The 21,620-nt window shown below is 46.2% G+C and overlaps 1 protein-coding gene and 1 non-coding gene across 7 annotated transcripts in view; one reads left to right on the top strand and one right to left on the bottom strand.

The window, feature by feature from the left end:
- Positions 1–580: 580 nt before the first annotated feature.
- Positions 581–21,620, bottom strand: part of PRUNE1 (prune exopolyphosphatase 1) — a 31,440-nt gene continuing 10,400 nt past the window's right edge. Inside the window, exons 2-8 of one of the 6 annotated variants that reach the window (XM_009180780.3) lie at positions 21,116–21,208; positions 20,357–20,559; positions 13,879–14,063; positions 13,000–13,158; positions 11,053–11,147; positions 6,749–6,907; positions 581–2,479 (exon numbers count right to left, since the gene is read on the bottom strand). In XM_009180780.3, coding sequence (XP_009179044.1) covers positions 2,051–2,479; positions 6,749–6,907; positions 11,053–11,147; positions 13,000–13,158; positions 13,879–14,063; positions 20,357–20,559; positions 21,116–21,208 — 1,323 coding nt within the window. In that variant the 3' untranslated portion in view covers positions 581–2,050. Of the gene's footprint in view, positions 2,480–6,748; positions 6,908–11,052; positions 11,148–12,999; positions 13,159–13,878; positions 14,064–20,356; positions 20,560–21,115; positions 21,215–21,620 lie in introns of those variants that run through there. The other 5 variants (XM_017947010.2, XM_009180785.3, XM_017947018.2 and 2 more) reach the window with 5 other exon arrangements.
- LOC116272029 lies at positions 15,845–15,951 on the top strand. The gene has a single exon (XR_004180753.1). It is a non-coding gene; the product is annotated as a U6 spliceosomal RNA (small nuclear RNA).

The following is a 21,620-nucleotide window of genomic DNA, read 5'->3' as shown; positions in this document are numbered from 1 at the left end:
GGATCACCTGAGGTCAGGAGTTTGAGACCAGCCTGACCAACATGGAGAAACCCCGTCTCTACTAGAAATTAAAAAAAAAAAAAAAAAAATTATCCAGGCGTGGTGGTGCATGCCTGCAATCCCAGCTGCTCGGAAGGCTGAGGCAGGAGAATCACTTGAACCTGGGAGGCGGAGGTTGCAGTGGGCCGAGATTGCGCCATTGCACTGCAGCCAGGGCAACAAGAGCGAAACTCCGTCTCAAAAAAAAAAAAAAAAAAAAAGAAAAAAAAAGAAAAAAAAAGAAAAAGAAACCATTGTGTGTGTTTCTAAGATTATGTTATCTTGGGTCTACTTTTCAAGCATAAGGAAAACTGGGGAAACGGAAGCATGTTATAAGGAGGTTTCTGGGAGAATAAACAAGTTGAACGGGAGGCTGAGGATGAGGGGAGACAAAAGCCTGTTGCTCCTTATTCCCAAAAAGAGTCAACAGAAAGAAGACATTAAGTATAGTAGGAAGAAGGGAGATGAATTTTGAGGAGACTGAAACAATTATCAGAGAAAGGCCTGAATACACTTATAAAAAAAGACGGTAAGACCCCCAAACAGGAAAAAAGTATTTTTAATACTATAACAAAATGCAAAATAAAGTACCCAAGTTACAAAACATAAATTCCTTTGGTTCATAATCACACCACTATTTTTACCTTCCACATAGCTACAGACATCACACCCTCAAAGTGAAGTCAGACTGTCCCCCTCATACTGAAGATGTCATGCCAAAACCATCACATACCCCACTGTTCAGTGAAACTGTTGGCAGCTTACATGGAACAGAGCTGTGGGGTAGGAAAAAGGGGAAAGGGTTGGGTTAAAAAAAATGGGGAGACTCTACACATGCAGAACAGGTCAGTGAGAGGGAGCTCTCTGCTGGGTCAACACGTCATGAACCACACCCCTATTCATGCTACATGAGGCTGAGTCCTTGCTACAACCACACAGAAATACAGACAATCGAGTGAACCTGAGCACCCCCAGGGATAACAGAAGAAAAATACAGAGAAGCAGAGGAGAGAAAGAATGGCAGCAAGAGGCAAATCACAGAATACCAGGGAACACCTAGTCCAAACCCTGTTTTACAGATGGGGAAAGTGAGACCTGGAGTAGTGAAGTGTCTTGCCAAAATACATAGTCTATGGGAGCATTAGAACTCCATGCTTCCTTTTAATATGAGCAAGGAGAAAAAGAGACTGACAAGAAATTGATAGGCCTGCTAAGGCAGGAGACAGACCCAGGCCTCTCATTCCAGTTATGCTGTCTATTTGGAAGAGTGCCTGTGAGGTCATTAAGGCCTTTCTAGGTGGTTTCTTGATTCTCAAGAATCAGGGTTCTGGGTGGCTCTGGGACAGAAGGGTTCAAAGAAACAGCCAGGCCACCTGATCAGGACAGAAGACAATGGCCTCTAATCTTCTCCCAAACTAGATCTGAAACAGTCACAATAACCTCAGAATAGAAATTCAGCGATCTCTGGATCAAATGCCATCACCTAAATGGTGGCAAAAAGAAAAGTCATTGAGCTAGCAATCTGCTGTAGGCTGAACACTGGAATAAGTTTCCAAAGTGCACTCTCTTTTCTCTCTAGCTTGAGGCAGGTATTCAATAAATACTTGAATGAATAAGTGAATAAATGAATACATGGAGACCATCAATGAAAGTTCAGTTCCATGACAGATATTGGTTCTGTTCAAGATCCAAGCTGAGGACACTTTTGGGGACTACATTCTCTTTGTCCCACTGTGCTGGGACTGCAGATGTGTCACATCGCGCCCCTGGCAAATAAAATAGACAGAGGTGCAGATTTAAATAAAATTTGATTGGTAGAGATTAGGGGGAAAAGGTGGAAAGCCATTCTTAAAGCAGCTGCTTTCACTTTTTTTCTCCTCTCAGTTTTATGAGAACAGTATACCAGATCCTGGAGCAATGAAGACAGAATTGCTGAATCTCCAAACATCTCAAAACATGCATTTGAAGTGAGTCAGGTAGCCTCACCCACTACCTCCTCCCTTCTCAACAGTCATTTCTTGGACAGGGAGGCTGTGGTAGACTGTGACAGTGAGATCTGACTGCACTTCTCGAAGACAGCCTCAGCGGAGAGTTTAGGCAGCCCCTGATCTAGAGGGCACTCATCCACCAAGCTGTTCATGGGCGTGGGGGGCAGCGGAGGGTCCTCCTCATCTTGACTCAGTCCAGAAATCAGGGAGTTACTTGCCCTGTCCAATTCCTTGTCCACCTGCTCCCTGGACACATCCGCTGTCTCAGGCTGTCCTGAAGGGATCTTCATGGAGTCAAAATACACTGACAGGGCTTCCTGGAGCAGGGGCAGAAGTTTCTTCCGAGAGACCTGGGTGTTGCCTTGAAGATAGGCATGGAGGTTAGGGTGGGTGCTTGAGGCAGGGGTCAGCTTCAGGGGTGGAGAGTGGGAGCATTCCAGGACTCCACAGATCTAAAGAGGAGACAATAACAGGGAAATGATACACAACTTGCTGTAGCAAAGTGCTGAGGCTTCTAAGTGAGAGGCTTCCTCTATAGAAGAGGAAGCTTTCAAAAAGTAAGTCGGCAGGGTGTGGTGGCTCATGCCTGTAATCCCAGCACTTTGAGAGGCCGAAGCGGGCGGATCACCTGAGGTCAGGAGTTTGAGACCAGCATGACCATCATGGAGAAACCCCATCTCTACTAAAAATACAAAATTAGCCGGGTGTGGTGGCGCATGCCTGTAATCCCAGCTACTTGGGAGGCTGAGGCAGGAGAATCACTTGAACCCGGGAGACAGAGGTTGCAGTGAGCCAAGATGGTGCCATTGCACTCCAGCCTGGGCGACAAGAGTGAAACTCCGTCTCAAAAAAATAAATAAATAAATAAAAGTAAGTTATCCTTGAGGCCAGGCACAATGGCTCCCGCCTGTAATCCCAGCACTTTGGGAGGCCAAGGTGGGCGGATCACCTGAGGTCAGGAATTCAAGACCAGCCTTGTCAACATGGTAAAACCCTGTCTCTACTAAAAATACAAAAATTAGCCAGACGTGATGGTGCACACCTGTAATCCCAGCTACTTGCAAGGCTGAGACAGGAGAATCATTTGAACCTGGGAGGTGGAGGCTACAGTGAGCCGAGATCTCACCATTGCACTCCAGTCTGGGCAATAAAGCAAGACAAAAAAAAAGTAAGTTATCCAGGGTTCGGTTTTATTGTTTGCAACAGAAGGAACACTAATATACACAGTATTTTTTTTTTTTTTTTTTTTGAGATGGAGTCTTGCTCTGTCACCCAGGCTGGAGTGCAGTGGTGCGATCTTGGCTCACTACAACCTCTGCCTCCCTGGTTCAAGTGAATCGCCGGCCTTAGCCTCCTAAGTAGCTAGGATTACAGGCATGTGTCACCAAGCCTGGCTAATGTTTGTATTTTTAGTGGAAACGAGGTTACACCATGTTACCCAGACTGGTCTCGAACTTCTGACCTCAGGTGATCCGCTCTCACCTAGGCCTCTCAAAGTGCTGCCTCTGCCTCCCGAGTAGCTGGGATTACAGGTGCCTGCCACCATGCCCAGCTAATTTTTGTATTTATAGTAGAGACGTGGTTTCACCATATTGGCCAGGCTGGTCTTGAACTCCTGAGCTCAGGTGATCTGCCCAGCTCAGCCTCCCAAAGTGCTGGGATTACAGGCATGAGCTACCATACCCAGCCATACACAGTACTTTAAAAACAGAGGAAACAGTTTAGATTGTATATTTCATTTTATTATTAAAGTAATTAAAGCTAAGTAAGATGATTATGAGTAAAATCATGTAGATGATGGCAGTTAAACCAGAATCCAGGAACCCCAGCTTCTAATCTAGTGTTGTTTCCAAGTGTATAAATGTGCTCAAGAACTTGAACTAGGATGGGACTAGAATTTATCTAGAGGCCAGAAGAGGGATGGAGGAAGAATGAATTGAACAAAATAAGATTGGTATCACTATTACCCTCACTTACATGCAAGGAAACTGAGAATTAGATGATCAGGTAACTTGCCTAAGGTCATAATTTGCATGAAGCGAAACTGACACTAAGCCCAGAGCTGTCACCAAAGCCAGTGTTCTAAATCAATATATTATACTACCCCTAACACAGGAGAAAGAGAGGAGATGGTAGAGTAGACTGTGAGAAAAGGACTCCTGGCTGGGCATAGTGGCCCACACCTGCAGTTCCAGAACTTTGGGAAGCTGAGGCTGGTGGATCACTTGAGTCCAGGAGTTCGAGACCAGCCTGAGCAATGTAGCGAGACTCTGTCCCTACAAAAAATACAAAAAAAATTAGCTGGCCATGATGGTGTGCCTGGAGCCCCAGCTACTTAGGAAGCTGGGAGGATTGCCTGAACCAGGGAGGCAGAGGTTGCAGTAAGCTGAGATCATGCCATTGCACCACTCCAGCCTGGGCAACAAAGCGAGACATCTCAAAAAAAAAAAAAAAGAGAGAGAAAAGGACTCCTGTTTCTAAGCATAGGGGCAGCCTGGACAATGGTAGAGTCATTAGAAATCCACACAGCTGGCCGGGCGCGGTGGCTCAAGCCTGTAATCCCAGCACTTTCAGAGGCTGAGGCGGGTGGATCACGAGGTCAGGAGATCGAGACCATCCTGGCTAACACGGTGAAACCCTGTCTCTACTAAAACTACAAAAAATTAGCCGGGCGTGGTGGCAGGTGCCTGTAGTCCCAGCTACTCGGGAGGCTGAGGCAGAAGAATGGCGTGAACCCGGGAGGCAGAGCTTGCAGTGAGCCGAGATCGCACCACTGTACTCCAGTCTGGGAGACACAGCGAGACTCTGTTTCAAAAAAAAAAAAAAAAAAAAGAAATCCACACAGCTTCGAATGAGCAGCACAGAGGGGAGAAGATTCAGGAATGTGGAAGAGGTACTTCTAATGGCCAAAGCACCCTTTTCTTCATGAAAGGATTAGTAAGAGCCACTATTTACAAAGTGCTTACTCTGCTCCAGAAGCGTGCTTTACACATGATACTATGTTTAATGATCATAGTAGAATTAGCAGTAGGTACTATTATGCCATTTCCAGATGCAGAAAGTCAAAGAGTAAGACTTGCCTTAGCTCAAAGAGTAAGAGGCAAATCTAGAACAGAAAAACGCATCTACCTGACTTTAAAAACTGCAGTTCTTGGCCAGGTGCAGTGGCTCACGCTTGTAATTCCAGCACTTTGGAAGGCCAAGGCGGGCGGATCACTTGAGGTCAGGAGTTCGAGACCAGCCTGGCTAACATGGTGAAACCCCGTCTCTACTAAAAATACAAAAATTAGTCGGGCATGGTAGCGGGCGCCTGTAGTCCCAGCTACAGGCTGAGGTGGGAGAACTGCCTGAACCTGGGAGGTGGCAGTTGCAGTGAGCCAAGATCACACCACTGTACTCAAGCCTGGGCAACAGAGTGAGACTCTGACTCAAAAAACAAACAAACAAAACTGTAGTTCTTTTCATAATGACAAACCACCTTACACTGAATGAAATCAGATTTGCTTCCTGGGGCGAAGGCAAAGGCAAAGGGAGGTAGGAAAGGGCAGACATACCTTCTATGAGAGCAAAGGATTATCTGGCTGTATTCTGCCTTTAGCAGTCCTCACAGAGCCTAGGCCACCCTCAGAATCCCTGAATTGCCTTAAGCCCACCTTTTTTTTTTTTTTTGGGACAGCGTCTCTCTCTGTTGGCAGGATGGAGTGCAGTGGCGTGATCTCGGCTCACTGCAACCTCTGCCTCCTAGGTTCAAGAGATTCTCCTGCCTCGGCCTCCTGAGTAGCTGGGACTATAGGCACGTACCACCACTCCCAGCTAATTTTGTATTTTTTAGAAGAGATGAGGTTTCACCATGTTGGCCAGGATGGTCTCAATCTCTTGATCTCATGATCTGCTCGCCTCAGCCTCCCAAAGTGCTGGGATTATAGGCATGAGCCACCATGCCCAGCCTTAAGTCCACTTTTAAATTCTTCCCTAGGCTAATCAGTAACCAGCAGAGGAACAGAAAGGAGAGGAAGTAGGAAAGATAGCCAAAAGGAAGATCAGGAAAGAAAACAAATCTGGATCTAGATCACTTCTTTACAGAGTTTGCACGATACAGAATAATTAATCCCTGCATAGTAAGTAGCAGAAAAGGTCTCTCATATTTCTAATTTTCAAGGCAACAGCGTGATTCCAGGGGTGAGGAATTAATGATTAAACCAAGAATAGAGTTTTGTTTTTTTTTTTTTTTCCCCAATAGAGATGAGGTCTTGCTATCTTTGCCCAGGCTGGACTCAAACTTTCCAGCTCAAGCAATCCTTCCGCATCAGCCTCCCGAGTTGCTGGGACTACAGGCATGTGCCACAGTCCCTAGCTCAAGAAGGGAATTTTAACTACAGATTTGTAACATTTCCTTCTAACTAAATTTCTTTCAAGTTCTTTCAAAGTATGAATTGAATCTTTAGTTCTTTTTGGAATTCACCTTTTCTCAACAATGCTATGATTAAGGATGTTCACTAAAAAAAAAAAAAGAATGAAAAAAAAAAGGATATTCATATACAGAGAGAATGGGAAAAAGCAGAAAGGGGAGGAAACAGGTTCAGAAACAGGTCAAGGGACCTCGTGTAAGTATGTTAATATAAGAACCTAAGAGAGGTCCTTATAGGACAGCTGTAGAGCACAGAGGTACATACAGGCAGACTCTGTAAGGCTCTTAGGTTGGAGAAGGGACACAGACTCACCGTTGTTCGGAGTGCCACATGGGGACAGAAAATAGCCAACTGCCGCACTGGCTCATTGTGAGTGTTGAAAAAGATAGTCATGGCAACCAGGACATCATAGCTGTGAGCCTGGCAGAAAGCATGGAGATCTGCAAGGAGGTTAGACCTCTCCAGAAAGGCCTGAAAGGGAAGAAACGGAGAGGGATGAAGGACTTTCTCATCATCATCAATAAAACATCCTTGGGCTAGGCACGGTCACTCACGCCCGTAATCCCCGCACTTTGGGAGGCCAAGAGGGGCGGATCACCTGAGGTCAGGAGTTTGAGACCAGTCTGACCAACATGGAGAAATCCCATCTCTGCTAAAAATACAAAATTAGCCGTGCGTGGTGGCGCATGCATGTAATCCCAGCTACTTGGGAGGCTGAGGCAGGAGAATCACTTGAATTCGAGAGGCGGAGGTTGCAGTGATTCCAGATCGCACCATTGCACTCCAGCCTGGGCAGCAAGAGCGAAACTCTGTCTCAAACAAACAAACAAAAACAAAAAAAATGCTGATAATGTATGTAATGTGCCTAGCGTGTTCAAGGCTCTCCTGTTCTTGCAATCAAACAAGCAAAGTCTTTGCCTTGTGGGTATTTTTTTTTTTTTTTTGAGACGGAGTTTTGCTCTTGTTGCCCAGGCTGGAATGCAATGGCGCGATCTTGGCTCACTGAAACCTCCTCCTCCCGGGTTCAAGTGATTCTCCTGCCTCAGCCTCTCGAGTAGCTGGGATGACAGGCATGTGCCATCATGCCTGGCTAATCTTTTATTAGTAGAGACGGGGTTTCTCCATGTTGGTCAGGCTGATCTCAAACTCCCGACCTCAGGGGATCTGCCTGCCTTGGCCTCCCAAAGTGCTGGGATTACAGGTGTGAGCCACCGCACCCAGCCCGCCTTGTGGGTATTTTTATTCTAAAACAGAATAATGGGGTATACAAATAAGAGCAGACATGTGCAAACTGCTTTTCTCTATCCTTGTCATTTCTTGTTTTTTTGTTTGTTTGTTTGTTTGTTTTTAAGCCTTGGCATTTCTTTCTTTCTTTTTTCTTTGTTTCTTTTTTGAGATGTCTCATTCTGTCGCCCAGGCTGGAGTGCAGTGGTGTGATCTCGGCTTACTGCAACCTCCACCTCCTGGGTCCAAGCGATTTTCCTGCCTCAGCCTTCCAAGTAGCTGGGATTACAGGTGCCCACTACCATGCCTGGCTAATTTTTGTACTTTTAGTAGAGACGGGGTTTCACCATGTTGACCAGGCTAGTCTGAAACTCCTGACCTCAGGTGATCCACCTGCCTCGGCCTCCCAAAGTGCTGGGATTACAGGCATGAGCCACTGCACCTGGCCAATCTTTGGCATTTCTTTTTTTTTTTTTTTTTTTTTTTTTTTTTTTTTTGAGAGGGAGTCTCGCACTGTCGCCCAGGCTGGAGTGCAGTGGCCGGATCTCAGCTCACTGCAAGCTCCGCCTCCCGGGTTTTGCGGCATTCTCCTGCCTCAGCCTCCCTATAGCTGGGACTACAGGCGCCCGCTACCTCGCCCGGCTATTTTTTTGTATTTTTTAGTAGAGACGGGGTTTCACTGTGTTAGCCAGGATGGTCTCGATCTCCTGACCTCGTGATCCGCCCGTCTCGGCCTCCCAAAGTGCTGGGATTACAGGCTTGAGCCACCGCGCCCGGCGGCATTTCTAATATGTCAGTTTGTACTTGATTAAGGTACTTGGCAAGCCTTTTATGTTTTTGTTTGTTTCTCAAACTAGGTTACGAACCATGAGAGAAGAGACCATGCTATCGTGTTTTATTTATTTAGTATTTTTACACAGTACTTAGTAGAAAGCTGTGTAGAGTATGTATTCAGATCAGATGAATTATTTTATTTATTTATTTATTTATTTATTTTTTGAGGCGGAGTCTCGCTCTGTCACCCAGGCTGGAGTGCAGTGGCCGGATCTCAGCTCACTGCAAGCTCCGCCTCCTGGGTTTACGCCATTCTCCTGCCTCAGCCTCCTGAGTAGCTGGGACTACAGGCGCCCGCCACCTCGCCCGGCTAGTTTTTTGTATTTTTTAGTAGAGACGGTGTTTCACCGTGTTAGCCAGGATGGTCTCAATCTCCGGACCTCGTGATCCGCCCGTCTCGGCCTCCCAAAGTGCTGGGATTACAGGCTTGAGCCACCGCGCCCGGCCTATTTATTTTTTTTTTTGAGATAGAGTCTCGCTCTGTCACCCAGGCTGGAGTGCAGCGGAGCGACCTTGGCTCCCTGCAGTCTCTGCCTCCTGGGTTCAAGCGATTATTGTGCCTCGGCATCCTGAGTAGCTGGGACTACAGGTGCCCAACACTGTATCCAATTAATTTTTTCTTTTTTTTGTATTTTTAGCAGGGACAGGGTTTCCCCATGTTGGCCAGGCTCGTCTCGAATTTCTGACTTCAAGTGATCCACCTGCCTCTGCCTTCCAAGTGCTGGGATTTACAGGCGTGAACCACCACGCCCAGCCAGATGAATGATTTAAACCACTATGACGTGGAACCAGGTATTCAGACACTATTATTATTATTTTTGGTTTCCATATACAGCATTTAATTGAACACTATTATTAAAGTTATATTCATTGATACATTCAACAAAGTTTACTGAGCATCCGCTATGTGTCAGACACTGTTAAAGGTCCTAGAGCTACAACAGACAAAAAAGAAACAGGGTCCTGGTAGAGTTGATAAACTAGCACAGGAATATAGATAATTAACAGGCAAACCAGGAAACAAGATCCTTTTAGTATGTTAAGTGCTTTGAAAAACAAACAGGCCGGGTGTGGTGGCTCAGGCCTGTAATCTCAGCACTTTGAGAGGCCAAAGCGGGCAGATCACTTGAGGTCAGGAGTTCAAGACCAGTCTGGCCAACATGGTGAAACCCCTGTCTCTATTAAAAATACAAAAATGGCCGGGCGCAGTGGCTCACACCTATAATCCCAGCACTTTGGGAGGCCGAGGCGGGTGGATCACTCGAGGTCAGGAGTTCGAGACCAGCCTAGCCAATATGGTGAAACCCTGTCTCTAGTAAAAATACAAAAATTAACTGGGCATGGGGATGTGTGCCTGTAATTCCAGCTACTCAGGAGGCTGAGGCAGGAGAATCACTTGAACCAGGGAGGCAGAAGTTGCAGTGAGCCGAGATAGCACCATTGCACTCCAGCCTGGGGGACAAGAGCGAAACTCCTTCTCAAAAAACAAAAAACGAAAACAAAACAAAAAATTAGCTGGGCATGCTGGCACGCACCAGTAATCCCAGCTACTAGAGAGGCTGAGGCAAGAGAATTACTTGAACCCGGGAGGCAGAAGCTGCAGTGAGCTGAGATTGTGCCACTCCACTCCAGCCTGGGCAACAGAGTAAGGCTCAAAACAAACAAACATAACTGCTAGAGGTTTTTTGAGCATAGGAGATAGTACTTCAGTTAGGGTGGTCAGGAAAAACCTCCCAAAACAACAGACATCTGAGCTGAGACATCTGAATGTTAAGAAGAGCCATCTCTACAAAGAGAAAAGCTCATCTGGGAATGAGCTTAATGGTTCCGAGGAACAGAAAAGAAACCAGTGTGCCTGTAGTACTGTAGCGCAGGAGTGGAGCTGGAATGAAATGAGGCCAGGGAAAAAGACAAGGGCCAGATCAAGCATGGCCCTGTAAACCATGGTAAGTCCTTTAGATTTTATTAAAAGTACAATGAGGCTGGGCACAGTGGCTCATGCCTGTAATCCCAGAACTTCGGAGGCCAAGGTGGGAGAACTGCTTGAGGCCTGGAGTTTGAGACCAGCCTGGGCAACATAGTGAGACCCTGTCTACACATACACACACACACACACACACACACACACACACACACACTAGCTAGGTGTGGTGGTGTGCACCTGTGGACCCAGCTACTCGGGAGGCTAAGGTGAGAGGACTGCTTGAGCCTGGAAGGTTGAGGCTGCAGTGAGCCATGATGGTACCACTGCACTCCAGCCTGAGCAACAAAGCATGACTCTCAAAAAAAAAAAAAAAATTTAAAAAAGACCACTCTGGCTGCTTTGGGGAGAATGGTTTGTAGGGCTGCAAAAGCGGAGGCAGGGAAACCAGCACTGAGGCTAGTACAGTGGTGCAGTGAAAGATGCTGGACTCTAGTGGTCATAATGGAGGTGGAGACAAGAAGATAGACACAAAATACATTTTGGAGGTGAGCCAGGAATGAGGTGCAAGGTCACATGCATAACATGCATAGCTAAAGGCTTTCTCTCCCCACCCACAGTCACAACTTACTCTTACCTCCAAATCCATATACACTGCACTAATGGCCACCTTGATGCCTTGTCTATAGATAGTCTTCTGGTCCTTTCTCAGCATCTGCTCAGTGGTCAGTCCTAGAAAGCAGATGTGAGACTAGGGGTCAAACAGGGGAGGTCAGGTTCCCAAGACCAAGAAGGCAAGGGCAGCCAGATGGGTCAAGAAAGGAAAAATAGCCTCTTTTTGGGGCAATGAATGGGGGAGACAATTGAAAATGTAATCATAGCTGGGTGCGGTGGCTCAGGCCTGTAATCCCAGCAATTTGGGAGGCTGAGGTGGGCAGATCACCTGAGATCGGGAGTTCGGGACCAGCCTGGCCAACATGGTGAAACTCTGTCTGTACTAAAAATACAAAGAATTAGCTGGGTGTAGTGGCGGGCACCTGTAATCCCAGCTACTCAGGAGGGTGAGGCAGGAGAATCACTTGAACCTGGACTCCATCTCAAAAAAAAAAAAGAAAAACAGAAAATGTAATCACATAATCAAAAGCCATCTTAAATAATTGGTGACAATAGGTACCTTTACAGCAAGGAACTTTGGAGAGAAGAATAAAACCCAGCACAGAGGCTTTTACTTTGTATTTTCCCTCTTCCTATACTGTTTATATACGAGTTCTTTCTTTCATTTTTCCTTTTCATGTCAACAGGTGGTAGATGAGTAGAAGAATATGATTTTTTTTTGGTTCTCTTCGTCTTTTGTATACTCACAAAATATTTCTTTAGCCTCCCTAATCAATTCTATAGATTTCACTCTGATAATTTAGTATACTCTCAGCATATTTTATATATATGTCCCATATTCTCTGAATAGACTAGAACCTATGAGGCTCTTTTTGTTTTTCTTGAGACGGAGTTTTGCTCTTGTTGCCCAAGCTGGAGTGCAATGGCGCGATCTCGGCTCACTGCAACCTTCGCTTCCCGGGTTCAAGCGATTTTCCTGCCTCAGCCTCCCAAGTAGATGGGATTACAGGCACACACCATCATGCCTGGCTAATTTTTCGTATTTTTAGTAGAAACAGCGTTTCACCATGTTAGCCAGGCTGGTCTTGAACTCCTGACCTCAGGTGATCTGCCCACCTCGGCCTCCCAAAGTGCTGGAATTGCAGGCGTGAGCCACTGCGCCCAGCCCTTGTGAGGCTCTTAATACATTCCTCCTCATCCTAACCAAGAGCCAGGATAGAACAATCCAGTAAATGATTGATTAGTTCATGCTTAGGCTAATATGCTACTTCATTTCTCTCTGGCATAAAATTTAAATAATTGGCCAGGCATGGTGGCTTATGCCTGTAATCCCAGCACTTTGGGAGGCCCAGGCAGGCAGATCATCTGAACTCAAGAGTTCGAGACCAGCCTGGTCAACATGGTGAAATCCGATCTCTACTAAAAATACAAAAATTAGCTGGGTGTGGTGGTGGGCGCCTGTAATCCCAGCTACTCGGGAGGCTGAGGCAGGAGAATCGCTTGAACCCAGGAGGTGGAAGTTGCAGTGAGCCGAGATTGTGCCACTGCACTCCAGCCTGGGTGACAGAGCAAGACTCTGTCTCAAAAAAAAAAAAAATAATGGCTGCATGCGGTGGCTCACGCCTGTAATCCCAGCACTTTGGGAGGCCGAGGTGGGCGGATCATGAGGTCAGGAGATCAAGACCATCTTGGCTAACACAGTGAAACCACATATCTACTAAAAATACAAAAAATTAGCCGGGCGTGGTGGCAGGCGCCTGTAGTCCCAGCTACTTGGGAGGCTGAGGCAGGAGAATGGCGTGAACCTGGGAGGTGGAGCTTGCAGTAAGCCGAGATCGCGCCACTATACTCCAGCCTGGGCGACAGAGTGAGACTCCATCTCAAAAAAAAATAAAAATAATATAATGAACAAGGCTTGCCTTTCTGTTTTCTCATCTGGGAGGTAGAAAAGTCAGCTAACATTTCATACCTGATACATCAAACTTTGCTTTTTGTAGGGAATCAAATATATCATTTCTCTTGGGTAGGTCTGGGAAAAGGGCTTCTAGTTTCTCCACATATTTGCTGTCCTTTGGGGTTGCCTTTCCAATTTTAAGGTCCATGTTGACACAGTCCAGGATGATGGTTCCTGTGGAGAAGGGAGATGGTGGAACTTGAATCCTGTGACCCTCCACACATGACCACCAGAACATATATAACCTTCACACCAAATGGACACAATACAAGGAGATTTGTATAGCAAAATCTCTAAAAGCAAAATGAGAAACTGGGATGGACTGTGTCCTCAGACCTCCCAAATCCAAACTAAGATGTAGGAAGGGAAATGGGAAAAAGGTAGAAAGAAAGCCTGAGCATCTCAATCCTTGGAGATTTTACAGCCTAGTCAGACAGAGATACACTTCTTTAGTAGGCCAAATCCCAGCAAAGAATCTTCTAAGTTGAAAAGACAGTCTAGTCCAACTCACTCTCTCTCTTTTTTTCACAAGTGGAAAAACGAGAACAAGAAAGGTTAAGAGACCTGTTCAAGGTCACCCCTCTATTTCCTGGAGGAACTGGTATTGGAATCTGTTTCCTGCTTTTTTGGCTAGTCCTCCTTCTATCATAAAATGATGCCAACAGGAAGCTTCTTGGTCTGTTGCCCTGTACTTCCTTTCTACTTTCTCCAACAAGTATCCCACAGGCCTTTAAACAGATACTTAATTGTCCGCCGAAAGAATCCTATCTTTTGGTATGAGCTGAATGGCTCTGAGAGCATATGGTTAGGCTGGAAGTGTCTAGACTTTTCCACCCTCCCTTCTCAGGGATAGGAATAGAACTACTCGGGTCCCAATCCAAAAGCCACCCTTACCATGCAGAAGGGCTGCAGTTTGCCTGTCCAAGATCTCTGGTGCCCCCTGCAGGATTCTCTCAGTCACCAGGGTAGCGCAGGACCCCACCAGCTCAACTGAAACATGGCAGGGAGGGCAGTGTTTCTGCTCGATGGGTCGATGGTCTAGCACCTCTGCTACTGCCTCCTCTAGGGCTGTGTCACTTCTGTGGAGGGGAGGGTATGGGAAAAGAGAAAGAAAGATAGGTAGGTAGGGACACTCCAGCTGCTTCTAGCCAACCTCTATGCCACCCATCAAGGAAAATGCAGATGTCTTAGGCAAGCTTATTTATTTAATTATTTTTTTGAGACAGTTTCACTCTTGTCGCCCATGCTAGAGTGCAATGGTGCATTCTTGGCTCACTGCAACCTCTGCATCTTGGGTTCAAGCGATTCTCTTGCCTCAGCCTCCTGAGTAGCTGGGATTACAGGCGCCTGCCAACACGCCCAGCTAATTTTTTTGTATTTTGAGTAGAGGCGGGGTTTCATCATGTTGGCAAGGCTGGTCTCGAACTCCTGACCTCATGTGATCTGCCAGGCAAGCATTTAAAACTGACCTTTGGTCATTTTTACCTCTGCCTCACTCCTCTCAATTCTTTTTCTTTTTTTTTGAGATGGAGTCTCACTCTGTTGCCCAGGCTGGAGTGCAGTGGCACGATCTTGGCTCCTGCAACCTCCGCTGCCCGGGTTCAAGTGATTCTCCTGCCTCAGCCTCCTGGGTAACCGGGATTACAGGCGCACGCCACCAAGCCTGGCTAATTTTTTTTTTTTTTTGTATTTTTAGTAGAGATGGGGTTTCACCGTGTTGGTCAGGCTGGTCTCAAACTCCTGACCTCGTGATCTGCCCGCCTTGGCCTCCCAAAGTGCTGGGATTACAGGCATGAGCCACGGCGCCCGGCAATTCTTTTTTTCAATGTTATAATTGGCGTCATCTTTAAATAGTGTATAAGCAAATTCTGTGAAGCATCTGCTGCAAATATCTTACCCCCACATTTGCTGTCCTTTAGCTTTGCCTTTCCAACCCTTCACCCTTGGCCCCCCTGATACCCGACATCTAAATCTCTCCTTTTTTTTTTTTTTTTTTTGAGACAGAGTCTTGCTCTGTCACCCAGGCTGGAGTGCAGTGGTGAGATCTCGGCTCATTGCAACCTCCGCCTCCCAGGTTCAAGCAATTCTCCTGCCTTGGCCTCCCAAGTAGCCGGGAGTACAGGCGCCCACCACCAGGCCCGGCTAATTTTTGTATTTTTAGTAGAGACGGTGTTTCACCATATTGGCCAGGCTGGTCTCGAACTCCTGACCTTGTGATCCGCCCACCTCAGCCTCCCAAAGTGCTGGGATTACAGTCGTGAGCCACCGTGCCCGGCAAATCTCTCCTATTTTTATAACCCACTCAATACTTAGATTCCATGTGGGTCACCAGGTCCTGTTAATTCTATCTTAATTCCTATCCATGCCCTAGTTTCTAACTCTCTATTACTGCCCGTTCTAGGCCCTCAACATCTCTCATCTGGACTATTCCAATAGTCTCTTAACCAATCACCGGCTTCTAACCAAGAGCCCTCCCGGGCTGTCCTTCACAAAGTGGCCTGAAAGATCATTTGAAAAAAGAAAATCTGATTCTTTTAGGACACAGAATATAATTTAAAATAGTTCCCCACTGCCTAAAATAAAATCCAATCTCCTTAGAAGGGCCTATGAGGCCTCCATAATCTGCCTCCTGCCTGCCCCTCTGTCTCATCTTTTTCCATGTCCTACTTCTCCCTCAAATTTTATGCTCCAGCTGTGCAAAACAAACTCCATTTCCCCTAGCTCACCATGCTATTTCACACCTGCCTGCATTTAATTCTATTAATTACTCCCTCTGCCTGGAATGCCTTTCCTAACCACCTTCCCTCCTTCCTCCCAATTCAACAAGCAAACACCTAGTCCTCTTTCAAGACTGAGATCAGTGCTCACTTCAGCAGCACAGGTGTTAAAATTGGAATGATATAGAGAAGATTAGGATGGTCCTTGAGCAACGATGACACGTACATTTGTGAATTTTTCCATAAAATATATGTGTGTGTGTGTGTGTGTGTGTGTGTGTGTGTATATATGTAAAAAAATAAAAAATAAAGGCCAGGTGTGGTGGCTCACGCCTGTAATCCCAGCACTTTGGGAGGCTGATGCGGGTGGATCACGAGGTCAGGAGATGGAGACCATCCTGGCTAACATGGTGAAACCCCATCTCTACTAAAAATACAAAAATTAGCCAGGTATGGTGGCAGGAGCGCCCGTAGTCCTAGCTACTCAGGAGGCTGAGGCAGGAGAATGGTGTGAACCCGGGAGGTGGAACTTGCAGTGAGCCAAGATTGTGCCACTGCACTCCAGCCTGGGCGACAGAGCAAGACTACGTCTCTTTAAAAAAAAAAAAATTGGCCAGGCCAGGCATGGTGGCTCACGCCTGTAATCCCAGCACTTTGGAAGGCTGAGGCAGGAGGATCACTTGTGGCCAGGAGTTCGAGACCAGCCTTGCCAACACGGTGAAACCCTGTCTCTACTAAAAATACAAAAAATTAGCTGGACGTGGTGGCACATGCTTGTAATCCCAGCTACTTGGGAGGTTGAGGCAGGAGAATCACTTGAATCTGGGAGGCTCACTGCAGTGGCTGAGATGGCGCCACTGCACTCCAGCCTGGGCAACAAGAACAAAACTCAGGTTCAAAAAAAAAAAAAAAAAGCCAGGAATGATGCTTTTACACAGGAGGCTGAGGCAGGAGGACTCCTTGAACCCAGGAGCTCAAGGTTATGATGATGCCGCTGCACTCCAGCCTATGAGACAGAGCGAGAGACACACCATCTCTTAAAAAAAAAAAAAAAGTGGTGGCACAGTGGCTCACGCCTGTAATCCCAGCACTTTGGGAGTCCTAGGGTGGATGGATCACCTGAGGTCAGGAGTTGAAGACCAGTCTGACCAACATGGTGAAACCCCGTTCTCTCCTAAAAATACAAAATTAGCTGGGCATGGTGGCACATGCCTGTAATCCCAGCTACTTGGAGGCTGAGGCAGGAGAATTGCTTGAACCCAGGAGGCGGAGGTTGCAGTGAGCCGAGATCGTGCCGTTGCTCTCCAGTCTAGGCAACAGCAAAACTCCGTCTCGAAAAAAAAAGAAAAAAAAGGAAAGTTTATTACTGAATGAATCCATAGATGGATAATGCTCTCTCAGGCTGCCTTCTGTCAGTATCCTGCTATAACCACAATGTGCTCAAGAAAAGAATATTAGCAGGAGCCAAACAGACTTAGGAAAGTCACATACTCGTATTGCTTTTTTGGTCGTTTTTTTCCAGTAGTAAATTAGGGATGGAATTATTATAAATGTGTACATTTGTTAAATAGACATTATTATTTATAGAATTTAAAAAAAAATTTTTTTTGAGATGGAGTTTCGTTCTTGTTGCACAGGCTGGAGTGCAATGGCATGATCTTGGCTCACTGCAACCTCTGGCTTCCGGGTTCAAGCAATTCTCCTGCCTTAGCCTCCTGAGTAGCTGGGGCTACAGGCACGCGCCACCACGTCCGGCTAATTTTGAATTTTTAGTACAGACGGCGTTTCTCTATGTTGGTCAGGCTGGTCTTGAACTCCTGACCTCAGGTGATTCTGCCCGCCTCAGGCTCCCAAAGTGCTGGGATTACAGGTGTGAGCCACCACGCCCGGCCTGGCTAATTTTTTTTTTTTTTTTTTTTTTTTGAGACAGAACATTGCTCTGTCGCTCAGGCTGGAGTGCAGTGGTGCGATCTTGGCTCACTGCAACCCCCGCCTCCCAGGTTCAAGCAATTCTCCTGCCTCAGCCTCCCGAGTAGCTGGGACTACAGGCACGAGCCACCAAGCCCAGCTATTTTTTTTTTTAAAGACGGAGTCTCGCGTCTCACTCTGTCGCCCAGGCTGGAGTGCAGTGGCACGATCTCGGCTCACTGCAAGCTCCGCCTCCCGTATTCACGCCATTTTCCTGCCTTAGCCTCCGGAGTATTTGGGACTATGGGCGCCCACCACCATGCCTGGCTAATTTTTTGTATTTTTTAGTGGAGACGGGACGGGGTTTCACCATGTTAGCCAGATGGTCTTGATCTCCTGACCTCGTGATCCACCCGCCTCAGCCTTCCAAAGTGCTGCGATTACAGGCGTGAGCCACCATGCCTGGCCTGAGATATTTATATATTCTAATAATACATTATTCTAAAATCATGAGTTTATGCAGAAAAACTTTTGCTAACTTTTTGTGTGCTTTTTATTTTTTTTTTAAATTTTTTTGTAGACATAGGATCTCACCATCTTGCCCAAGTTGGTCTTGAACTCCTGGGCTCAAGCAACCCTCCTACTTCATCCTCCCAAAGTGCTGGGTTTACAGGTGTGAGCCACCACACCTGGCCCTTTTGATAACTTAAAAAAAATTTTTTTGGAGACAAAGTCTTGCCCTGTCACTCAGGCTGGAGTACAGTGATATGATCATAGCTTACTGCAGCCTTGATTCCTGGGCTCAAGTGATCCTACCACCTCCGCCTCCTAAGTAGCTGGGACTATAGGCATGCACTATTGCACCTGGCAAATTTTTTTATTTTTAGTAGAGACAAGGTCACACTATGTTTATGGATTTTTGTATTTATTGTTTTTTTTTAGAGAACAGGGTCTCGCTATGTTGGTCAGACAGGTCTCCCTAAATGCTGGGATTGCAGGCGTGAGCCAACATACCAGGCCACTTTTTAAAAATTAAAAATAGGCCAGGCATTGTGGCTCACACCTGTAATCCCGCCACTTTGGGAGGCCAAAGCGGGCGGATCATCTGAGGTCAGGAGTTCCAGGCCAGCCTGGCCAACAGCGCAAAACCCCATCTCTAGTAAAAAATACAAAAATTAGCTGGGCATGGTGGCATGCACCTGTAATCCCAGCTACTTCGGAGGCTGAGGCAGGGAGAATAGCTTGAACCCAGGAGGCAGAGGTTGCAGTGAGCCAAGATCACATCACTGCACTTCAGCCTGGGTGACAGAGCGAGACTCCATCTCAAAAAAATAAATTAATTAAAATTAAAATTAAAAATAGAGTTGCAGGCCAGGTGTGGTGGCTCACACCTATAATCCAGCACTTAGGGAGGCAGAGGCAGGAAGATAGCGTGAGCCTAGGAATTTAAGAGCCGCCTGGGCAATATAGCAAAACCCTGTTCTCTAAAAAATTTTAGTAAGTACAAAAACAAATAATAAGTAAAAAAAAGAAGGCCGGGCGCGGTGGCTCAAGCCTGTAATCCCGGCACTTTGGGAGGCCGAGACGGGCGGATCACGAGGTCAGGAGATCGAGACCATCCTGGCTAACACGGTGAAACCCCGTCTCTACTAAAAATACAAGAAAATTAGCCGGGCGAGGTGGTGGGCGCCTGTAGTCCCAGCTACTTGGGAGGCTGAGGCAGGAGAATGGCGTGAACCCGGGGGGGCGGAGCTTGCAGTGGCGCGATCTCGGCTCACTGCAAGCCAGCCTGGGGCACAGAGCAAGACTCCGTCTCAAAAAAAAAAAAAAAAAAAAAAAAAAAAAAGTAAAAAAAAGAAAAAAAGAAAATTGCAAACATGTTTCAAAGGTTTCTATTACAATAAATCTGTTCAGAATCTTTTTTTTTTTTTTTTTTTTGGAGACAGGGTCTCTCTCTGTCTCCCAGGCTGGAGTGGAGTGGTGTGATCTTGGCTCACTGCAGGTTCGACCTCCTGGGCTCAAGTGATTCTCCCACCTCAACCTCTCGAGTAGCCTCCCAAGTAGCTGGGACCATAGGCATGCACCGCCTAATTTTTAAAATTTTTTTGTAAAGACATGCTTTTGCCATGTTGCTCAGGCTGGTCTTGAACTCCTGGAGCTTAATGGATCTGGTTGCCTTGGCCTCCCAAAGTGCTGGGATTACAGGTGTGAGCCATCGCACCCAGCACACAAAATCTTAAATAAAAGATTTAAATGATTTTTGAGTTATCCTTTAGTTTGAACTCAACATGTTCTATTTCTTTTTATTACAGGGTATGTCTTTATGCCATAGACAAACATATAATTGCAGAACTGACAATATTTTGTGTTGTTTTTCTATATCTAATATGACCTATCAATTATGATTAGCCTGTGAGATCCCTGAAAGCAAAAACTCTTTTTTTTTGAGATGCAGTCTTGCTCTGTCGCCCAGGCTGGAGTGCAGTGGCACAATCTTGGCTCACTGCAACCACCACGCCCAGCTAATTGTATTTTTAGTAGAGATGGGGTTTTGCCATGTTGGCCAGGCTGGTCTCCAACTCCTGACCTCAGGTGATCCACCCACCTCGGCCTCCCAAAGTGTTGGGATTACAGGCGTGAGCCACCGCGCCCAGCCAGCAAAAACTCTTTCTTCCTCTCTTTATATCTCACTCATCAGAGCCCAGCATGGTACACGATAGGTAGCAATTTAATTTCCTTGTGCTTACTTGGGTAAGATATGATGGTCGACAAGGATGAGGGTGAGTTGGCCAGCCTGGTGTAATGCATGGAGGTCAATCTCATCCCGAAAAATCAAGATAGTCTCTGGAATATGAACCTTCTGAAGAAAGAAGACAATGTCACCTCGCAGAGGTAGCTCAGAACGTTTTATATTTAAAACTGGCACAAAGACTTCCTCGGCCTCAGTTGTCTAGATAGGAAAGTGAAAAGAAGGCATCACAATGTTTTACAATGACAGGAAAAAGTAACAAGACTATTGGGACCAAAAGAGACAGACTTAGGTAAGTTACCACCTTTCTCAAAGCCACAAGTACCCAGTCTATAAAAATGAAAGGATGACTTTTGCCCTCCCTCCTTAGCGATAACATGAAGGTCAACAAGGTAACTCATGGTAAAGACCTAGTTCTAGATGCAATGCTGCAGAGAGGGAATAGTCCTCAAGAACTAACCTGGGCAGAGGAATACACACTAGATCACTGATACCTATAAGGAACTCAGTAATAAACTGTTTGAACATCGCTTTATGGTTTACAAATCCCCCAAAATACATTTACTCACTTTTTTTCTCACAGCAACACTGCAAAATATCATTTTAGATTTTATAGATGGTGGCATGAGACTCAGCAAACTTAAGGGATTTAAATTTACCCAATGCTAAATGCTGGTAAGTGGCAGAGCTGGGTCTTGAATCCAGATCTTTTCATTCTAAGGGACTCAGATTCTAGGTACTACTTTGTTTTACCCACCTTTGCTAGGTAAAAAGCCAGGGCGAGAGCAGACACCACAGAGTCCAAATCACAGGCTTCATTTCCCAGCACAACATGTAGAGGTCGGGACTCCTGGAGAAGAAGGAAAATGGGAAACTAACAAAAGTATCTCTATCCATTTCCACTTACCTTTTTTTTTTTTTTTTTTTTAACATCTATATATATTTTTGAGACAGGTCTCACTCTGTCGCCCAGGCTAGAATGCAGTAGCGTGATCACAGCTCACTGCAGCCTCAACCTCCTGCTAGACTCAATCGATCCTCCTGCATAGCTGGAACTACAGGAAAGCACCACCATGCCCGGCTAATTTTTTGTATTTTTTGTAGAGATGGGATTTTGCCATGTTGCACAGACTGGTCTCAAATTCCTGGGCTCAAGAGATCCACCCGCCTCGGCCTCCCAAAGTGCTGGGATAACAGGTATGAGCCACTGTGCCTGGCCTCTCCATTTACCTTATACTCATATAGGGCTTCACACACTTCCT

The sequence above is a fragment of the Papio anubis genome, chromosome 1 (assembly GCF_008728515.1).
Source record: "Papio anubis isolate 15944 chromosome 1, Panubis1.0, whole genome shotgun sequence".
Lineage (NCBI taxonomy): Eukaryota > Metazoa > Chordata > Mammalia > Primates > Cercopithecidae > Papio > Papio anubis.
This window is presented reverse-complemented; position numbering and strand designations above follow the sequence as displayed.